Source organism: Mastigoproctus giganteus, chromosome 5, assembly GCF_048544385.1.
Source record: "Mastigoproctus giganteus isolate SK-2022 chromosome 5, ASM4854438v1, whole genome shotgun sequence".
NCBI lineage: Eukaryota > Metazoa > Arthropoda > Arachnida > Uropygi > Thelyphonidae > Mastigoproctus > Mastigoproctus giganteus.
The window spans coordinates 149,410,068-149,428,761 of NC_143579.1; the positions used below are offsets into that span (position 1 = coordinate 149,410,068).

General features: G+C 36.3%; 1 protein-coding gene across 7 annotated transcripts in view; it reads right to left on the bottom strand.

The window, feature by feature from the left end:
• The window catches only part of Srrm234 (Serine-arginine repetitive matrix 2/3/4), a 661,659-nt gene that overhangs the window by 267,537 nt on the left and 375,428 nt on the right, over positions 1-18,694 (bottom strand). For all 7 annotated transcript variants that reach the window (XM_090374230.1, XM_090374228.1, XM_090374229.1 and 4 more), the window contains one exon: positions 5,277-5,348. In XM_090374230.1, coding sequence (XP_090230356.1) covers positions 5,277-5,348 — 72 coding nt within the window. The remainder of the gene's footprint in view (positions 1-5,276; positions 5,349-18,694) is intronic.

Genomic DNA, 18,694 nt, shown 5'->3' on the forward strand with positions numbered 1-18,694 from the left:
GCCCAAATTTTCTAGATCCTGTTGCAGTAACACACTGTTATTACTGTCATTAACAACCCTGCCAACCTCTGTATCATCTGCAAACTTTGATACTAAGTCTGATATACCTTCATCAATATCATTGATAAATATACAAAACAATAGTGGGCCCAACACCAAACCCTGTGGGACTCCACTAATAACATTAGTCCACGAAGAGCAGCACCCATTGATTACCACCCTCTGTTTACTCCCACTTAACCATCTTTTATCCATTGTAGCAACGCACCCCTAATACCATTCTGCTCCAATTTGTACAGTAGTCTTCCACACGCGCAACAGTGTCCAAAGCTTTCCTGAAATCCAAGTATATGATATCAAAATTATGTTTTACATCCAGGTCCTTTGTAAACAAATCATAATAACCAATCAAATTTGTCAGACAAGGCTTTCCCTTAACAAACCCATGCTGTGTCTGAATTATTGCTGCAGTCTTGTCTAGAGATCCTGCAATGGCTCCATTATTTTACACGGAACAGAAGTTAAACTAACTGGTCTGTAATTACTCGTGTCACCCTTCGATCCCCTTTGTGAATTGGGGACACATTTGCACATCTCCAGTCCATAGGGACCTCCCCTGAGTCCAAGGATGCTCTCATAATTATGGCAAAGGGTTTGCTTACTTCCTTTGCTACCTCCTTTAATATAACTGGATAGACCCCACCCACCCCAGGTTGGTTGGTTATTGGAAGTTTAATGGCGCATCAGCATCTAAGGCTATCGTGCGCCATCCACCCCAGGTACCTTTCTTATGTCCGCATACTCTTCACTGCCATGTTGACTATCCTTTGACAAGTACTAGTATGCCTATTACATCTCAGAGCACTGAGAGAAGGGAAAGGGAGAGAATCAGCATAATCTAACCTAAACAAACAAGTCAGTGGTGGATCCCAACTCTGTACAGTTCACCTTGTCAGTGGTGAATCCTAACTAGAAATGTGCAATATCTCGAAAACGATTCATTTACGGACCTATGCTTACTAGGTTTTTTTTGCATATTGTAGTGTGTACAGTTCACCTTTAAATTATTGACCATCACTTTGAAACACATAATTACCATATAAAGAACGTATTGTGTTCTTTATATGGTAATTATCAAAAGAATCAGCATTTAAAAAATATGCATTAAAAAATGCATATTTTTTAAATTACAAAAATATGCAATTTAAAACAAATTTCCAATATGCATCCAGATATGTTGTTAGCAAATACTTTGGTGTAATGAATGTTCTATGCATGGAATCTTTGTTTACTGAATTTTAGAGATCAAAATACAAGGAAAATTCATTGAAGGACATAGCTGTTAATGTAGGAATGAATAGTTTGTGAAACCCACTGCACTGTAGGATTTAGATAACTTTAACATATATATTATGATATTCCCTGTTTCACAACATTACAATTCCATCTCAAACAAAAACACAAATGCATTAAAATGTAGAAGAATAATACCAGGTTTAAATCTGGCTAAGAACAAAAATGGTAAAATTTGATACTCTTTACATCTTGTTATAAAGAAACTGTAAGAGGGCACTGCTCGTAGTTTGTATGTTTAATTAAAATTATATAAATTATGGTCCTACAATATAATGTGGTGCATGTTTCTCAAATCAATAAACTAATTAATTTAAACAGTCATACTCTTTATTTTAAAATATAATGATTGCTTGAATAAACTAGTGCCGATTTTTACTAATTTGTTCAATTTCTGCATTTCCTCTGGTGTTTATCCTAATGCTTTCAGAAGTTCATAGTTAGTTCTTATTTTCAAAAACTGTGTTGATAAATATGATCCCTGTAATTGCCGACCCATCTCTATTATTGATGTTTAACCAGGTTCTTTTAAACTGTAATCTTCAAGGTTTTGGGTTCATACATCTATCCTTTTATTCACGAATTTCAATTTTAGTTCATCCCTTTAGGTTGACCTGCTCCAATTTGGCCTTGTTTTCGCACTTCATGCATGTTAATCTGAATTAGTGTCATCAGACTGATTGTCTATTCTTTCACACTGCCAAAGCTCTTGACTCTGTCCTTACAGTGCTTCATTTTAAGTTACTGTCTTATGGAGTGTTACTACCTTTACTTGACTATATAATTCAGTTGTTAAATAACAGGTCAGCAAAGGCTGTTCTAAAAGGGGCTTTGCGCTTCATTGTTTTTTTTTTTTACTTGAGGAGTTATATTATGTTATTACAGTAAACCCCCGCTATTCGCGTGGGTTACGTTCCTGAGAAATGCCGCGAATACCGAAAACGCGAATACTGAGTTATGGCTCCCATAGTCAGTGACATGAATGTCGCGTTATTTTTGTTTTGTTATTTATATTATTACTATTAATTATTCTTCCGGAAACTCGGATTGTTCGTTGAGCAAGCAGCAAACAGACCGAGAAATGCATGCAGTTACAGACAGTAAGAGGTTCTGTTCCAAAGTATGAAATATATAAGAAAAACTAGTCTAAAATTTTGTCTATGTATGTACCTTCATAATATGACTATGTACATACAGTATATAGTGAAATGCAAGCACATGGCACAGAAATGAAAATAAGAAAAAATTTAATATTAAATGTAATATTTATTAGAAATTTCAAACAAATCTTTTGAACCAGTGCCTTTGCTAGCTAAAAAAAACTTATCCGCCAGTGCTATCACCAGTTTCGCTAAAGTGTTGATAAAGGAGTTTTGCCTTTTCACGAATCATGAGTGAACTTAACGGAATTTTATTTTGAGTTTGGTCTTCTATCCACAGATTTAAAGCCTTTTCCATTTTTTCTAATTTAACATCACGAGTTACAGAGGAAATTTTTGAAGCAATTAGCACGTTTTCACGGACACCATGGCAGATTTTTTCTTCCGATTTTTTGATTGATCTTTGACTCATTGATTTTATAATGTTTTGCCACTGAGGAGACACTTTCACCATTAGAAATTTTATCTAATAATAACTCGCTAATGTCATCGCCTTCTTTCATATTTTCACATTTCTCTTGTTATTCGTAGCCATATTTTTGTACGGGTTAGGAAGAACTTGTCCACAAGAAAGTCACTTTCTTCCGTTAACACACTCGAAAAAGTGTTTTAAACTGAAAAACAGTAGATTTATCACTTTTGTAAGCATATCAATTTATAAATTTATTCAATTTATAAGCATATAAATTAAAAGCAAACGACGAAACCTTCCATGACAAGCGCATAACACATACTGAACAAGGATTAGCGAGAAACATTCACGCTCGCGATTTTGTTACCCTTCCCCCCCACCCACTGAGCGCTGTTTTGACCGGGAAAGATAATTTTAGCCACGCCCATGTTTTTTTATGGCGAAAAATGTTCACGGTGCTTTAAAATTCACATTTTTTTAGGTTTCATTTTATATTAAATCAATGACCGCGAATAGCGGGGGTTTATTGTATTTGGGTTTTAGGAGCATTAGCAACCAAGGCCATATTGCTCCGGGGATATGCAGTGGTCATTCCCTGACCTTTCTGCATCCTCCGTATTTGGTGGTCAAGGGCTCGAAGCCCGGTCTAATCAAGAAGCGTGTGCTACACACTGCTGCTCCTGCCCACCTGGCTACGGAGGTGCCCTACTTGAGGAGTGCCACAGGGTTCTCCTCTGGGTCCTCTATTGTTCATTGTATATTTCATTGACCTTGGAATAGTGTTCCAAGGTCATTGCTCCAAACTTTTAATGTGAAATGGCAAATGTTTGCTGATGACCATAAATGTTATCTTTTCCATCTCTGATGCTGATATTTTACAGTTTTGTCTCGAATTCATCGCATATTGGCTTGGAAAATAATGTCTTAAAATGCAAGGAAGCACAATGTTGGCTTTTCCCCAGACTTGGATTAAATCTTTAATATTACAAGGCTCACATCTGGTGATGTTGTTGTTATTTGGTTTTTAGGAGCATCAGCAACTAAGGCCATATTGCTCCGTGAATATGCAGTGGTCATTCCCTGACTGTTCCGCATCCTCCATATTTCGTGGCTCACGGGCTCGAACCCCAGTCTAATCAAGAAGCATGTGGTACGCACTGCTGCTCCTGCCCACCTGGCTACGGAGGCGCCACATCCGGTGAGTACGGGCTTGGCAAACCTAGGGTCTTGAGTTGAATATCATCATTCTTCTTTTTCTTGGTGATTCCTTTCTACTTCTAACTCTCTCTCTCTCTCTCTCTCTCTCTCTCTCTCTCTCTCTCTCTCAGGGTAATTTGGGAATTTTTTTTTTTTTTTTTGGCTGGTGCAGCATAAGCCTCAGAATTCCTTGTACCATATGGCTAATAATAATAATAAAATAAAAATAATGTCAATCAGGAAGAGGTCAGAGTTGTCGTTCACTTCAGAGTTATTGTTGCTACAACACATCATGATCTTCATCCATTAACTCATATAAATAACATTGTTTCTAAAACTTTTTGGCCTCATTAAGTGCACTATTTTGGCTTTCAATAGTGAGACTGCTATCCTGCCCTTTTTCAACCAACTAATTTTACCTGTCATTGACTACTGTGCCATTATTTATTCTCTGTCCCAGAAATATCTTTAAGACTTACTCAAATACATTCAAATCAAATTGTTTTGCTTCCTTTGATTTCAAGAAAAATATCGAGTCCCACTGCAGAGATTACAACATTCTCTGCAATATGTTTCATTTAATTCCTCTTAATTTACGACATAACCTTCAGTCATGCTGTTTCATTTATAATTTAATTCACGTTTTTATTGACTTTTCTGCTTTTGAAACTGTTATTCACAGCAATGATAATTTTGTTTGCAAAACAAAATTATCATTGCTGTGAATTACAGTTCAGGAAGAGCTGACTCTTGGCATTCTAACACACACTTTTTTTTTAAATTCTTTCTTTTATGTTCAATTAATTAAGACTAACTGAGGGTATTTATCCTCTTAGTTTTTTACTTTATTATTAATATGTCATTATATGCTGTTCAAAACAGTAAACAGTTGCCACTTTGAACAACATACAAATTATTTCAAATAAATAAATTTTATTAATTTATTTAATTGCTAATCTCACATGAAGTACAGTGTTTTTGTATAATTTAAGGATTATGCAACCAACATGATATCCCACACTAAATCTACTACTTCATTATTTGTAACAAAAATTTGCAAGTTGTTATTTGTCTTTGACTTGTTTCACTCACTCTCCACCCATTCCAAACAACAATGTTAATATTAACAAAAACTATAAGATAAATAGATTTACCTTTTTTGTTTATGTTTTTCTTTCCCACTATATTTTTTCTTTCTTTTTTTTTTGGTATCTGGTGAAACAGGACTACAAAAAAAATAATTAGTATTTAGATAGCACAAATAAAAACAATATCAAACCATATACATAAATATATATTCAAAATGCAATGGTATTACATATATAAAATTTTAATAAGTAGGTTTACTGTCCACTAACAATAAATAAAATTGAATGTCACTGTCAATGGAGAAGAGTTTCTTACCTATTTATCCAAGGAAAACCATATGCCAGCAAGTAAACAGTATACTGGTTTAATAGACAATTTGTGGTTCATGATAATTATTTGTTTTAGTTACTTAATGAACAGTGAACTGAAAATAATTATATCTGCTATTTTATTAAAAATTTTAGTAATAAATATAAACTTAACATATTTGCCTTTTTAATTAAAAACAGATGTATTAAAAATGCAAAGTTGACATTAAAAGTAAACAGAATTGTCAATAAAAGAATTAAGAAATTCTTTTATTGATGAGTCTGTTTCGTAAATTACAATCTATAATAATCGATAATTATAGATTGGAATTATCCAAAATTTATAATACTTCCAAAGAATGACTGATGTTATGATATCATTCATTCGTTCTTTTGGCTGATATTATGATAACTAAAAATGAACTACCACTACCATCAACAGTGGCTACAAGAAGTCCATTTGTCTTGTAAATCATTCATTTAATTAAATGTAACTTCAGGATAGCTTATGTTTTGTAAATTCCAATTTACAAAGAATGTAGTTGTAAAATCTGAAACAAAAAATCTATAATACTCCCAAAGAATGAATGATGTTATGATATCATTCATTCATTCTTTTGACTGATATTATGATAACTAAAAATGAACTACCACTACCATCAACAGTGGTTTCAAGAAGTCCATTTGTCTTGCATTAAATAATTCATTTGATTAAATGTAACTTCATTTAGGATAGCTTATGAAGAGCAGATCTTCCTTGGAATATTGTTTTAAGTAGATTACAATTGTAAATGTGAAAGGAATATGCTCCTTCGGCGTGAATGAAACTTTTCACTTAAATTTTAAATAAAAACATGAATGGATCTAATATTCACTGATATGTTATATTTTAAGTGTATTTGATTTTTTTTAAAAATTTAATTAATAAAATTTTGTAATTACTCACTAATTAGCAAGAGGATTGTGACACAATCCCATAAAGTCAGTCCATCTCAGAGGCTAAAGTATAAATTCTACTATTCCTCACTGGGCCCACTCCCAAGGACAGTTGCCATGAGATCTTTAACCAACCATCAGGTATACTTTTCTGTGTTCCTGTGTGTTGGCAGACCTATCAGTATGGTCGGTTGCTATTGTTTCAAGTGTATTTAGATAGCAAGTTTAATTGTTAGACATGGTATGAAAAGTCCGTTTATCGATGAGTTATTAATCTTGTACTGGAATAGTAACAGACAACCACATGACCTACTAACAAACTTACTCATGCCAAAAAATTATTGCAACTTCAAAGTACCTTGAATGGAGCAGTAAGAACTTTTATGGCTTGCATTCTCTGCCTGCACATATTGCATTCAAAGAAATTAAAACACTGTGTGCATATAACGATCCATATATGTCTTTTTCATTTTTATGACCTTTTGTTTTATTAATCAGAACAGAATTGATTTCTCTTATTTTCATTGCAAATATATAGTATTCTGGCAAGCCCCCAAAAATTGTGTTCTTATGATTTTAATAACATTAAGGATTAAATAAATTTTTTCAAACTACTCTGAGGAATTAACCGCTATTTATAAAACATTTTTCTAGAGGAAATGCATTCAGAAAAAAATTACTCAACAAAAAGCTTTTGAAACAGAACCATTTGTATATTTGTACAATGCCAAAAGTAATAAACTATGATATCCAAGCCAGAATAAATTCTTAAAAAATCCTTGGCTTTTGGAGAAATTCAGGAATAAAAAGTACCCAGTATTTTTTAATGGCAAATTATTGAGTACACCAATAATTGAAGAAATTTTCTAGGTTTGATGTCAATTTCTTTGAAAGGAAGAGGAAACTGAGGGCAGTAGGAACAATAGTGAGTAACAAGTTGATTTGAAATGTACATTGTCTAATAATGATTTAACACTTGACAAGTATAAAATACACTTCCACAAATATGTTATAATTGTTATAACTGTGAACTTCACTTGATAAAATAATAGAAATAATAATTTCAGCACAATTTCTATCCCACTCTCACATTTTTGGTCCTCTTTGTGGGCCCAGGGGCACTACCCCAGCTGCCCCATCCTAGTTCTGGCACTGTCTAGTTGGTCTAGTTGTATGTGAGGTCAAATGAAGAGATTCCAATTTCAAAAACACAACAGCACTACATTTATGAAATATCTTAATTGTTTTTTTCTACTGGTCAGTAATGCTATCTAAAACATCTTATTCATAATCATATTCACATATTTATTTAATTAAATCACACTTTTTTACTTTTAGATGCACTGTCAGATTTTTTTTTTTGCAATGTTATTTTTTTTTGCAATGTTATTTTTTTATCTAATACAACAGTTTATATTGGTAATATATATAATAGTTCACTTAGTCAATTTCCTATTATCATAACATTTCAAAATTTTTGACAGCTTATACCAGGAGTGTCAATGGATAGCATTCCTTGTTGCCACGACAAAAGGTATACATCCAAGAAAGTATTATGACAAAAACCTTCTAAAATGTATGAATAGCATTTTATTTTTAAATCTGTGCAACACAACACAAGATGGATGCAAAGTTTTCATCTGTGTTGAAGTTCATCATAGAAATCATAATTGACAATATCATGATGAAATTTCTAAAACTCTGATAATATCCTTGTCAAAACCTCTATAGGAATAGGGTTTTAAAATTCTCATTAACATGAACTGCATTTAATCCAGTTCTCGATAACACTGGATCTCACACAACCAGGACAACGCAGACAGCTTTTAGCAGCCTGATCAATGTATCAATTCATGAAATGTTCACACTTGGTTGGTTGGTTGGTCGGCTCGCTCGCTCTCGCTCTCTCTCTCAACACTGAGAGTTCTGTACAATCGAAGCGCTCTACATATATACAGGAGAAAGCCACATGATTCTGTCATTTTAACTGGTGCAACGAGTGCACAGAGTACACTTACACATACAGGGTCAGTGAAAGGTAGTTTAACAACTTTAATAGTTTGTAAATTGTTAACTACAGTCAATATATGTGACTGATAAAAATAGAAATAGTCAGTTTTAATGCTCACTACCAAAACTGTCACCTGTGGAAACTGCAGTGGTGCAGAAAGAGCATGATTCAATTTTTTAGATGAATAAACAAGATCCATGATGAAAGTGAAGCCCAATTGTCATAGCAGATTCAGAAAAACTGAACCAAGAAGACATTAGATTTACCATTGGCGTAAGATTTTTTGTGGCTAGTGGGAATTCTGTGCATCATAGTAAGAAGACTAGCAAAACTACTCTAACTGAGAAAACAACCAAGGAATTGCAAAGCAAATTCATCTACAGTCCACAAAAATCAATGGTCTAACTTGGTGTACCACAGAAATGAGTATGATGAGTACTGTGTAAGTACTGTGTAAGTAGTTGCATCTAAAACCATACAAGTTGCAGATGGGATAAGCCATTACAGCTAATGCTCAGATCGGACTTTCTGTGTGGACACATTTACTAATTTGGAAGAATATGAAGAGCTGCTTAAATGTTTTGTATTTTGTAAGGAATGCATTTAACACATCACAGGAAAAGTCAACACAAGACAACATTTATAGTAATAGTATTCACCATTACTACAAGGAAGCCACAGGCTATTGCTGCACTGGAAAAAAAAAAAAAAAAAAACACACCAACTAGATAGGAAAATACAAATTTTTATGCTTCCCACCTCACATACGTAATTATCCAGTTGACCATTGAATTCATTCAAACTGTCAGCCTCAACTACCTGAAAGGACAATTTATTCCAGCAATCAATGACTTGCTGACTAAAAGAAAACTTCCTACAATCTACCCACCGAACCAACCGCAGGTATATAGGTACACTGCATCATTGAATTCATGTACACGGTAATTCGATGTCAGTATGGATAAACGCCGTGAGTTAACCGACTTTGAAAGACTGATGACAGTGGGTACCTGGCGCATGGGTTGTTCTATTGCGGAGGTGGTACAGAAATTGCACTATCCCCATTCGACAGTATCAAGAGTGTGTCGGGAATATGACATTTCTGGAATAAAATCTCATCGTAAACAGCACTGTGGGTGGAGAAAGGTCATGGATGAACGTGGCCATTGAAATCTGTCTCGCACTGTTTCAGCTACCCAGAGAGCGACAGTGGCACAAATCATGGCTGACTTCAACAAGGGAGGTGTCAGAAACGTCTCCACCAAGACCATCAAGAGATCATTAGCTACAATAGGTTAGGAGCTGCTGACCCACCAGAGTCCCATTGCTAACGCCGCGACACAGGACTCCATGCCTCAACTGGGCAAAAGAACATTGGCACTGGACCTTGGATGATTGGAGACGGGTCTCCTGGTCTGATGAGTCTTGTTTCCAGTTACTTCAAGCGGGCGGGAGGGTGCGTATCTGGCGGAAACCACACGAAGCTATGCACCCATTATGTCAACAAGGAACTGTTCAGGCAGGTGGATGGTTGGTAATGCTCTGGGGCATGTTAAATTGACACACATTGGGATCTCTGGTATGTCTAGACAAATCTCTGAATGATCCAGGCTATGTTTCCATCCTTGCAGACCATCTGCATTTTTTCATGGTTGTTGTGCACCTACAGGGCAATGTGCCTCCTCACAGAGCTGTGGTGACTAGCATTAGCATTAGTTGAGGCATATGATGCAAGAAACAAACTTATACAGCATTGGCAAAAGAAAAAACCCTTCCCATTTCACTCATCCAGTCACTCCAAATGTTTGTCTAGTTCAGCCTTAAATTTATTTAAACTATCAACTTCCACAACAAATGGAATTCTGTTCAATCAATCAACTACCCACTGGCTAAAGGCAAACTTCCACATAACTATGCTACAACTATCTTTCCACAATTTGAATCTATGCCCCCTCAGGTTCTTAAATCTGAGCAAGCAAAAGTATCCCCTCAGCATTGAGCCTGCTCAAACCATTCAAGGCCTTATACGCCTCAATGAGATCATCTTGCAGGAGCCTAGTCTCTAGATACTGCAACTTGCAAACTTAAGCCTCTCTTGGTAACAACACCCCTTTGTTCCTCTCACCAATCTTGTTTGGCATACTATGGTCATAGCTGCCGATGCACCTAATAAATCCCTAAACCAACAACAATAACAACAACAACAAACAATTTTGTTTTTCTTCTCTGTACTTGTTCTAGCAACTCTACACCTTCCTAAAATGAGGCCTAGAACATGGTTCGAAGGGCATTCCGCAGGACTTACCACCGTGGAATGGCATTCCCGTTCATTGGACATGAATCCTGTCGAGCATCTTTGGGATGCTCTAGAAAGGTCAGATCGAGCTTTAGATCCTCCACACAGGAATGCGACAAAACTATGGACAGTGATGTAGCAAGCTTGGATGGAAATACCTGTGGAACACTTTCATTAACTAGTGGACTCAATACCTCGCCTATACTGGGTGAAACTCACCTATACTCACTCAATACTGGGTGAAAGGTGGACCTACCCTTTAATTAGAGCGGACAGAAATCCGATGATTTCTGTCCAATCAGTGTACGTGAAACAATTAACTTTACAAGGCATGTTTAAACATTATGAACAGGTCTGCTGACAAAAGTGATACTTCTGGTTCCCATTATTTAATTAAGCAAGGTTTAATCACTTATGTTCAGACACTTGTAATGTAAAGTTATATTGCATACTTGAAGGCAGCTGAAAATGTTAAAATTTGTATTTTCTAAAACTTTTTGAATAACAGAAAACTTAATGTTTTTAATTATTTATTTTGCATGTGTTCTTTTTCCTTCTGCTAAGGACACGAAATTTAGAATATCCCAGAATCCAGAAAGCCTTCGGTTCCAAGCTTTCTGGATAAGATGTCTGGCATATGATATATGTCTTCCTTTTCTAATTTTCATTTCCATATTGGCTATCAACCATTAATGACAACAAATCTATGATTGAAACTGTGCTAAAATACCACTGCCTTCTCTGTAGACTACTTATTGTATAAAGGGATGGCAACTAGTTTTTGGGGAGACAGGATCGGGAAAAAGAACCAAATGTGACAAATTCATAAATTAACACCACACTATATAAAAGTTGCTATAACAAGACTTATTTTTATTTATTACTAAGTGAACCCAATCAATATACCACTGACTTATAATAATAGTTTGTATATATACAGGGCCAGTCACATTATTATAACCACCTACCTAGTATTAGCATTAGCATTAGTAGAGGCATTTGATGCAAGAAAGCAAGCTTATGCAGCATCAGCCAAAAAAAAAAAAAAAAAAAAAAACCACTTCCACTTCACCCCTCTGTTCGCTCCAAATACCTGTCCAGCTCAGCCTTAAACTTATTTAGGCTATCAACTTCCAAGGGATGGAAGTCTGTTCCACCAACCAACCACCTGCTGGCTAAAGGCAAATTTCCGCACATCTATCCTACATCTGTCTTTCCTCAATTTGAATTTATGCCCTCTCAGATGATTATTCTGAGCGAGAGGAAGAATCTCATCAGCATTGAGCATGCTCAAACCATTCAAGGCTTTATACACCTCTATCAGATCACCTCGCTGGTGCCTAGTCTCCAGACACTGTAATTTGCAAAACTTAAGCCTTTCTTCGTAAGAGCACCCCTTTGTTCCATTCACTAATCTTGTTGCCCTTCTCTGTACTCGTTCCAGCAGCTCTACATCCTTCTTGAAATGAGGCCTCCAGAGCTGTATACAGTACTCTAGGTGTGGCCTGACCATTGCCTTATACAAGGGAATAATCACCTCCTTATCCCTGCTAGAAAAATTCCTATATATCATCGACAATACACCATGAGCTACTCTTGCAGCCCGTCTGCACTGCTCAGAGAACTTCATATCTGCCTGCACAACCACCCCCAGGCCCCTTTCATTCTCTACCACTGTCAGCGTAGTACCACAGAGTTGATACGTTGCTCTGGGGTTGCTGTTTCCCATGTGTAGTACTTTACATTTGTCAATGTTAAACTTCATTTGCCACCTCTCAGCCCATCTGCTCAACCTTTCCAGATCCTGTTGCAGCAGCATAGTGTCAGTAGTGTCCTTGACAACCCTGCCTGCCTTTGTATCAATATCATTTATGAATACAGAAAACAATAATGGACCCAACACTGAGCCCTGAGGGATTCCACTAATAACATTAGTCCACGACGAATAACATTAGTATCTAGATAATAACTCCACTAATAACATTAGTATCTAGAATATGCCCCTTTCGCAGCATGCACTACAGCCAGCTGCCACGAGAAGGGACTTAATAAGTCCGCGGAAGGTTGCTATGGGTATCAGTGACCATGCAGACCGCAGTGCACTCTGAAGTTCCTGTAGTTTCCTTGGTGGAGGATCATCCATCTGATGTTTCGATCAAGATAGCCCTGTAGATTTTCAATTGGATTAAGATCCGAGGAATTTGGTGGCCAAGGGAGTAGCTTGAAATCTTTGCCGTGCTCCTCAAACCACTCACGGACAATTCTTGTGACATGGTATGGTGCATTGTCTTGCCGAGAGATACCATCTCCCCCAGAGAACAAGGTCAACATGTAAGGGTGTACCTGATTGGTGACAATCGATAGGCAAGCATTTCCGTTCAGGGCACCCTCCAGAGGTATCAGCGGACCCGGGCCAAGCCATGAAAACATTCCCCAGACCATAATGCCATCACTTGGTGGAGCAGAAACCATGACTCATCAAAGAAGGCCACTCGTTGCCACTCGGTCACTTGCTATGTAAACTGACATCTTTGTTTGTGATGAACAGCTGTTAGCATGGGTGCTGTCACCAAACACGCCGATCAGTTCTGACCAACCGTTTCAGCCGACATTCACCTCTGGAATCAATGGGCATGGCATGGCTTGGGTCTGCTTTGCCCATAATAGAGGCTGTTACTGTGTTCACGGATGCCAAACATCAAGCCTTATATGCTTGTGGTGTGTGAACTTGACACGTGTACCACTGTAAGATTCACTAGGCATGTGTGATGTCTGCATTGGGGTGTGGTCATAATATTGTGACTGGACTCTGCACACACACACACACACACACACACACACACACACACACACACACACACACACACACACACACACACACACACACACACACACACACACACACACAAGTGTTCAAAGAAAGTGCATAACCTAGGAATTTCACATTTCTAACCATTTTTCACATTGGTATGTTACATTAATGACTAGCATCACAAACAGAAATATAAACAAAAGATATTTATTAATAGTTAAGGCAAAGCTAAGTAACATTTGACATGTGCTCTCAAAATATTCCAAAATGAGCATTTGAAACCTTTATACAACAGTTTTGGTAAACATGACAATTATGGCTGAAATGTTATCAGAAGCCCTCAATTTGCTTCAGCTTATCATTTTAAATGGAAAACAAAATGAAAAGTACACCAGGTGCAAACTAATATTTAGTTGAACCGCCTCTGGCCCTGATGACAGCAGCACACCGTTGAGGCATTGACAAGATCAATTTCTGAAGATAATAAACTGATAGTTCGTGGTTCCAAACACGAATTATGGCTTCCTGAAGTTCACGAAGGGTCTTTGGTTTCTTTTTGGCAACTGCAGATTCCATACGATGCCAAAAGTTCTCTATAGGATTCAGGTCTGGCTGTTTCTTGAAGAGTTGTAATGGACCAGTCTTCCAACCATTTTTTCACCTGTAACAAATATAAACGCATTACTGTCAAGTCTCTAATGCAGAAATGAAGCTGAAGTAACTACAGAAGTGCCTACTTAAACTTTTTGCCTGATGACAAGGAGCAGAGTCGTCCTGAAAAATGCAGTTACTTGGCAGGTTGAAATGGTCTTTAATGGTTGGCAGCAATTTGCCTTCCAATATAGCCAGATGCCCATTGGCACCTGGCCATAAACTGCAGGTGACCTACTCCGCAATGCGAAATGCACCCCCATATAATTTGGCTGATAGGGAATTTCACCGTAGACACAATACAGTATGGATGGTATTCTTATCCACGTCTATGGCAAATTGTTTGTCTCCCATCAGAGCCATGCAGGCTGTATTTCTTCTCATCCCAGAAAATAACTGACTTCCACTGCTTGGGGGGGGGGGGTCCATTTGACATGCTCCTTACGCCAAATTAATCGGGCCTTTTTCATTTTTTGTGTGAGGAGGAGCTTCTTCTTAGGTCGATGAGCTACAAGTCCATTTTTGAAGAGGCATCTTCTGACTATTACTGCACTTGTTACCACTCCTGTATGTTCTTCCCATTTCAGCTCAGATGAAGAAGCTTTATGGTTTTTAAGGCATAAGCGCTTCAAAACACGGTCCTGTTTTGGCGTAGAGACTCTTTTGTATCCGGTTTCTTTTTCCTACCAGCAGAACCAGTATTCTTGAGTTTGGAAAGAAATCTACTCACTGTCAACTTACAAGACACTCTATAAGCAATATGACGGGAAGAACATCCTTCCTCACGTAAAGCAACAACAGCACTCTTTCTTTGTGGCATCAACTGCACGTAACTCGCCATCCTGACACAAGCAAGGAATGACTGCAACTCTTGTAGAGAGTGCTTATATAGCTGAAAGTAACAGCTGATGCAATATTATGTCATCACATATGCATGTTAATCTTATCTGATGCAATCTGTAAGAAATATTGCCATATACTTAAGTTATTTGGATGACAATTACAATTTTAAGGGGATGCACTTTCTTTGAATACATATATGGATTCTCTTCCAACTACATATTTTAAAAAAGCTGGAGAATAGGTATTTGTAGGTAGGAGAGAAAAACAAGTGAGTTTTCTGAAAATTCAGGTCTTTTCAAAGTCTTCACAATAATAAATATTAAATTTCACTGACAAAATACACAGTTTATATTAAGATAACAGCATAGGATTGTTTACCAGTACAGTATGCTTTTAAACATATTTGTTTACCTAGCTTTTTTCTGCCAAAGGATTTCTGTTTAGATTGTACTTTAGATATTAAGTGATTATGAATGCTTCAAGAAAGATACTAAAGTAGACTTTGCACCTCTTCAGAAATGTTGAGTAAAATTTTTGTTTATACTGTAGTAGGCTTTGCACCTCTGCAGATTGAGTCAAAGTTTTGTTTATGACAATGGCACAGTTGTGTTTATGCTGCTCTGACTAGGCTGTCAAGAGGATTTCCAAAAAGTACCAGAAAGAAGATCGAAATTCAGTTTTTTTTTTTTTTTTCACTTGGTTGAAAATTGTTTAACACTAAGCATTGCTCTATGGAATTATTAAAATACCAAGAGTAACTTCGGACAAGTTACATATTTCATGCTTTCTTGTGCACTTCTCAGTTCCCTAAACAAAGGACCACTATGCATTAATTCTTTCTTCTTTCTTGATAGCATTTGGTTGAATTCTCACATTGAAATTAACAGAACCGATCTGTAAAATATTAATTTCTTTAATTGTAGTAATATCGAAAAATACTGGAAACTATATAATTACAATGGTATGTAAGATAAAAGATTTGAACAGTTCTTAAAGTACAATACTGTACAATGAATACTAGAATTTGTAGTATATATATATTATAAAAGTAAACCAGTTGAGCCATGTGGCCAAAAGATTTACATAGCCTGGGCTAGTTTATTTAACAAACAAATAATAATAAAATAAATACAAGTAAAGTAAAATAAAATAAAACAAAAATGATGATAATGAGGCATATTACTGATATCAAGATACACTGAATGGTATGTTTACGAGAGCTAGCACCATTCAATACATCCAATCAACAACTGGAGAAGGCTATCTGTTTCTTTTTGTTATCTGCTAGTTTAGCTAGATCAAATGATTCAAAATTATCCAAGTGTTAAAATTTAGCAACAAACTGGAAAAATAACAGCTAGACCGACTGATAGCTTTGCAACAAATAATACAGAAAATGTGAGTCAACAATAAATTTCATGTGAGTTGTGATGTATTTGATATATATCTATAAAAAAGAAGGCTTAAGCTGATATAAGCGGAAAGGAAGTAAAAATAAGGAAAGCAATAGTACCTCAATTTTACTCGAATTACTCTAATAGATCTTGAGATATAAAATTTAGAGTTAGAGAGCAAAAACTGAAAAGGAAAGAAAATAGCTTCATCTTAAGTTTATAGTAACAACTATTGATAAAGCAGCCAACAATTACAGTACCATATGTAAAAAATCCTATACCTCCACATTATTAAATGAACTGAATAATAGCACAACTTACAGAAATGAGACATCGAATACAAATACTATCACGAAGAAATTACTGGTTATGTGCAAAACATTAAAATTAAGTAATCATAATACTAAATTTTCTTATGTACATTTAATACCCAAATTCCACAAATCCCCGGCGCCTCCGTAGCCAGGTGGGAAGGAGCAGCAGTGCATAACACACGCTTCTTGATTCGACCGGGGTTCAAGCCCGTCACCACCAAATACGGAAAGGTCAGGAATGACCACCGTATATCCCGGCGCAATATGGCCTTAGTTGCTAATGCTCCTAAATAACAAATAACAAATAACAGCCACAAATCCCCAATAGGTTTTAGATTTATAACATCATGCAGAAACAGCTATGCTAAGATACACCATAAAAAAGCTAGAATCCCCACACAATATTATTATGAGTAATCTAGGAAAACCTATAATTTATCAGTTGATTAAACCACTGCTCATTTCAGTTGTCCAAATTATTCGCTGCATGATTCCTTTTGCCTCAAAGGTGGTACTTGTGCATATGTCCGTTTCGATATTCCCTGCCAGAGATTTGATAATTTGAAATCTCCTCTTTTCGATCTTCTCTGGCTTCCTCATTGTGTCAAATTCATCTGTTGTCTCTACCGTTCTCTCAACTCCACTAATCATTTGGAGCATTTGACTTCCTCTCTTTGCAACTTGACTTTCTCCAACCCAATTTTCCTAACAGTGAGGTAATTTTCCTTGGTGATTTTAATATTCACAACTACAGCTGGCTTCCATTTTCTAGTCACACCGACCCAGCTAGTCGAGATGCTGAGGCTTTTGCAATTACTAATGACCTTGCACATATTGTTCATTTACCTACAAAAATACCGGACAATCCTAACAATACAGGCAACACACTTGATCTTTTTCTCACAAACAACCCTTCTAAGTACACAGCCGAAGTGAGTGGTTCCTTTAAGTACCTCAGATCACAACTTGGTGATTGTCTCTTCTCCAACGGAGCGAGCCTTTATCTTATGGCTATTCCCAAAACTCGTATTGTTTGGCATTACAAGAATGCAAAATGGGATGACCTGCGAGATCTATTTTCTTCTTTTCCTTGGTTGGATTACTGTTTCAAAACTTCTGATGTCAACATTTGCTCAGATTAATTAACATATTAATTAAACTATGCACATACGTGCAAATTTATTTTTATTTTGTTAACCCGTGGAAAAATATTCTTCTGATTTTCATGTATCGTTTAATTTTTTAATTGGTAAGGTAATAAAGTGTAAATGTGTGCTTAATATATCTTTACTTTTATAGAGTGTGGATAATATTCCTCCTAGTTTTGCTTATTAGAATCACTGTTTAACAGAATTAAAATTCAATTCACAAACATGATCGCAATGCCAATGCTTACTACATATCATTTAGTGAAAGTACTTTACTATGGCAAGTCCAGTGTGACTTGATCGTACAGAGAATCAACTGTAAAGTGTGTGGGGGTGGGGGTCCATTGTATTTTTGACTATTTACGTGAAACTTTGCATAATTGAGCCAGCTGCTTAATCGGGCCAAAATGCACTATCTCAATGTGTCCCAAATAATCAGAATCCACTGTATTACCTTGTAATCAGTATTACTGGGATAGCATCATTAATTTAAGTTTATTTAATTGCTATATATTTAATGATACTAATGTATATAAACAACATATAGGAATAGCAATGGGGGCCTGCAGCTCATGTATAATTGCTAACCTTTATTTGCATTATTTTGAAAGAAACCTAAATAAAAACTTAATTCTTTACTGCTACATTGATGATCTTATTGTCAGAAATGAACCTAATTGAACCTTATTGTCAGAAAAGGTGGGTCGGAAAACTGCTAGCTTGGGGGGAGACAAAGACCAATAGATTGACAGTAGCCACTGGCAGAGGTG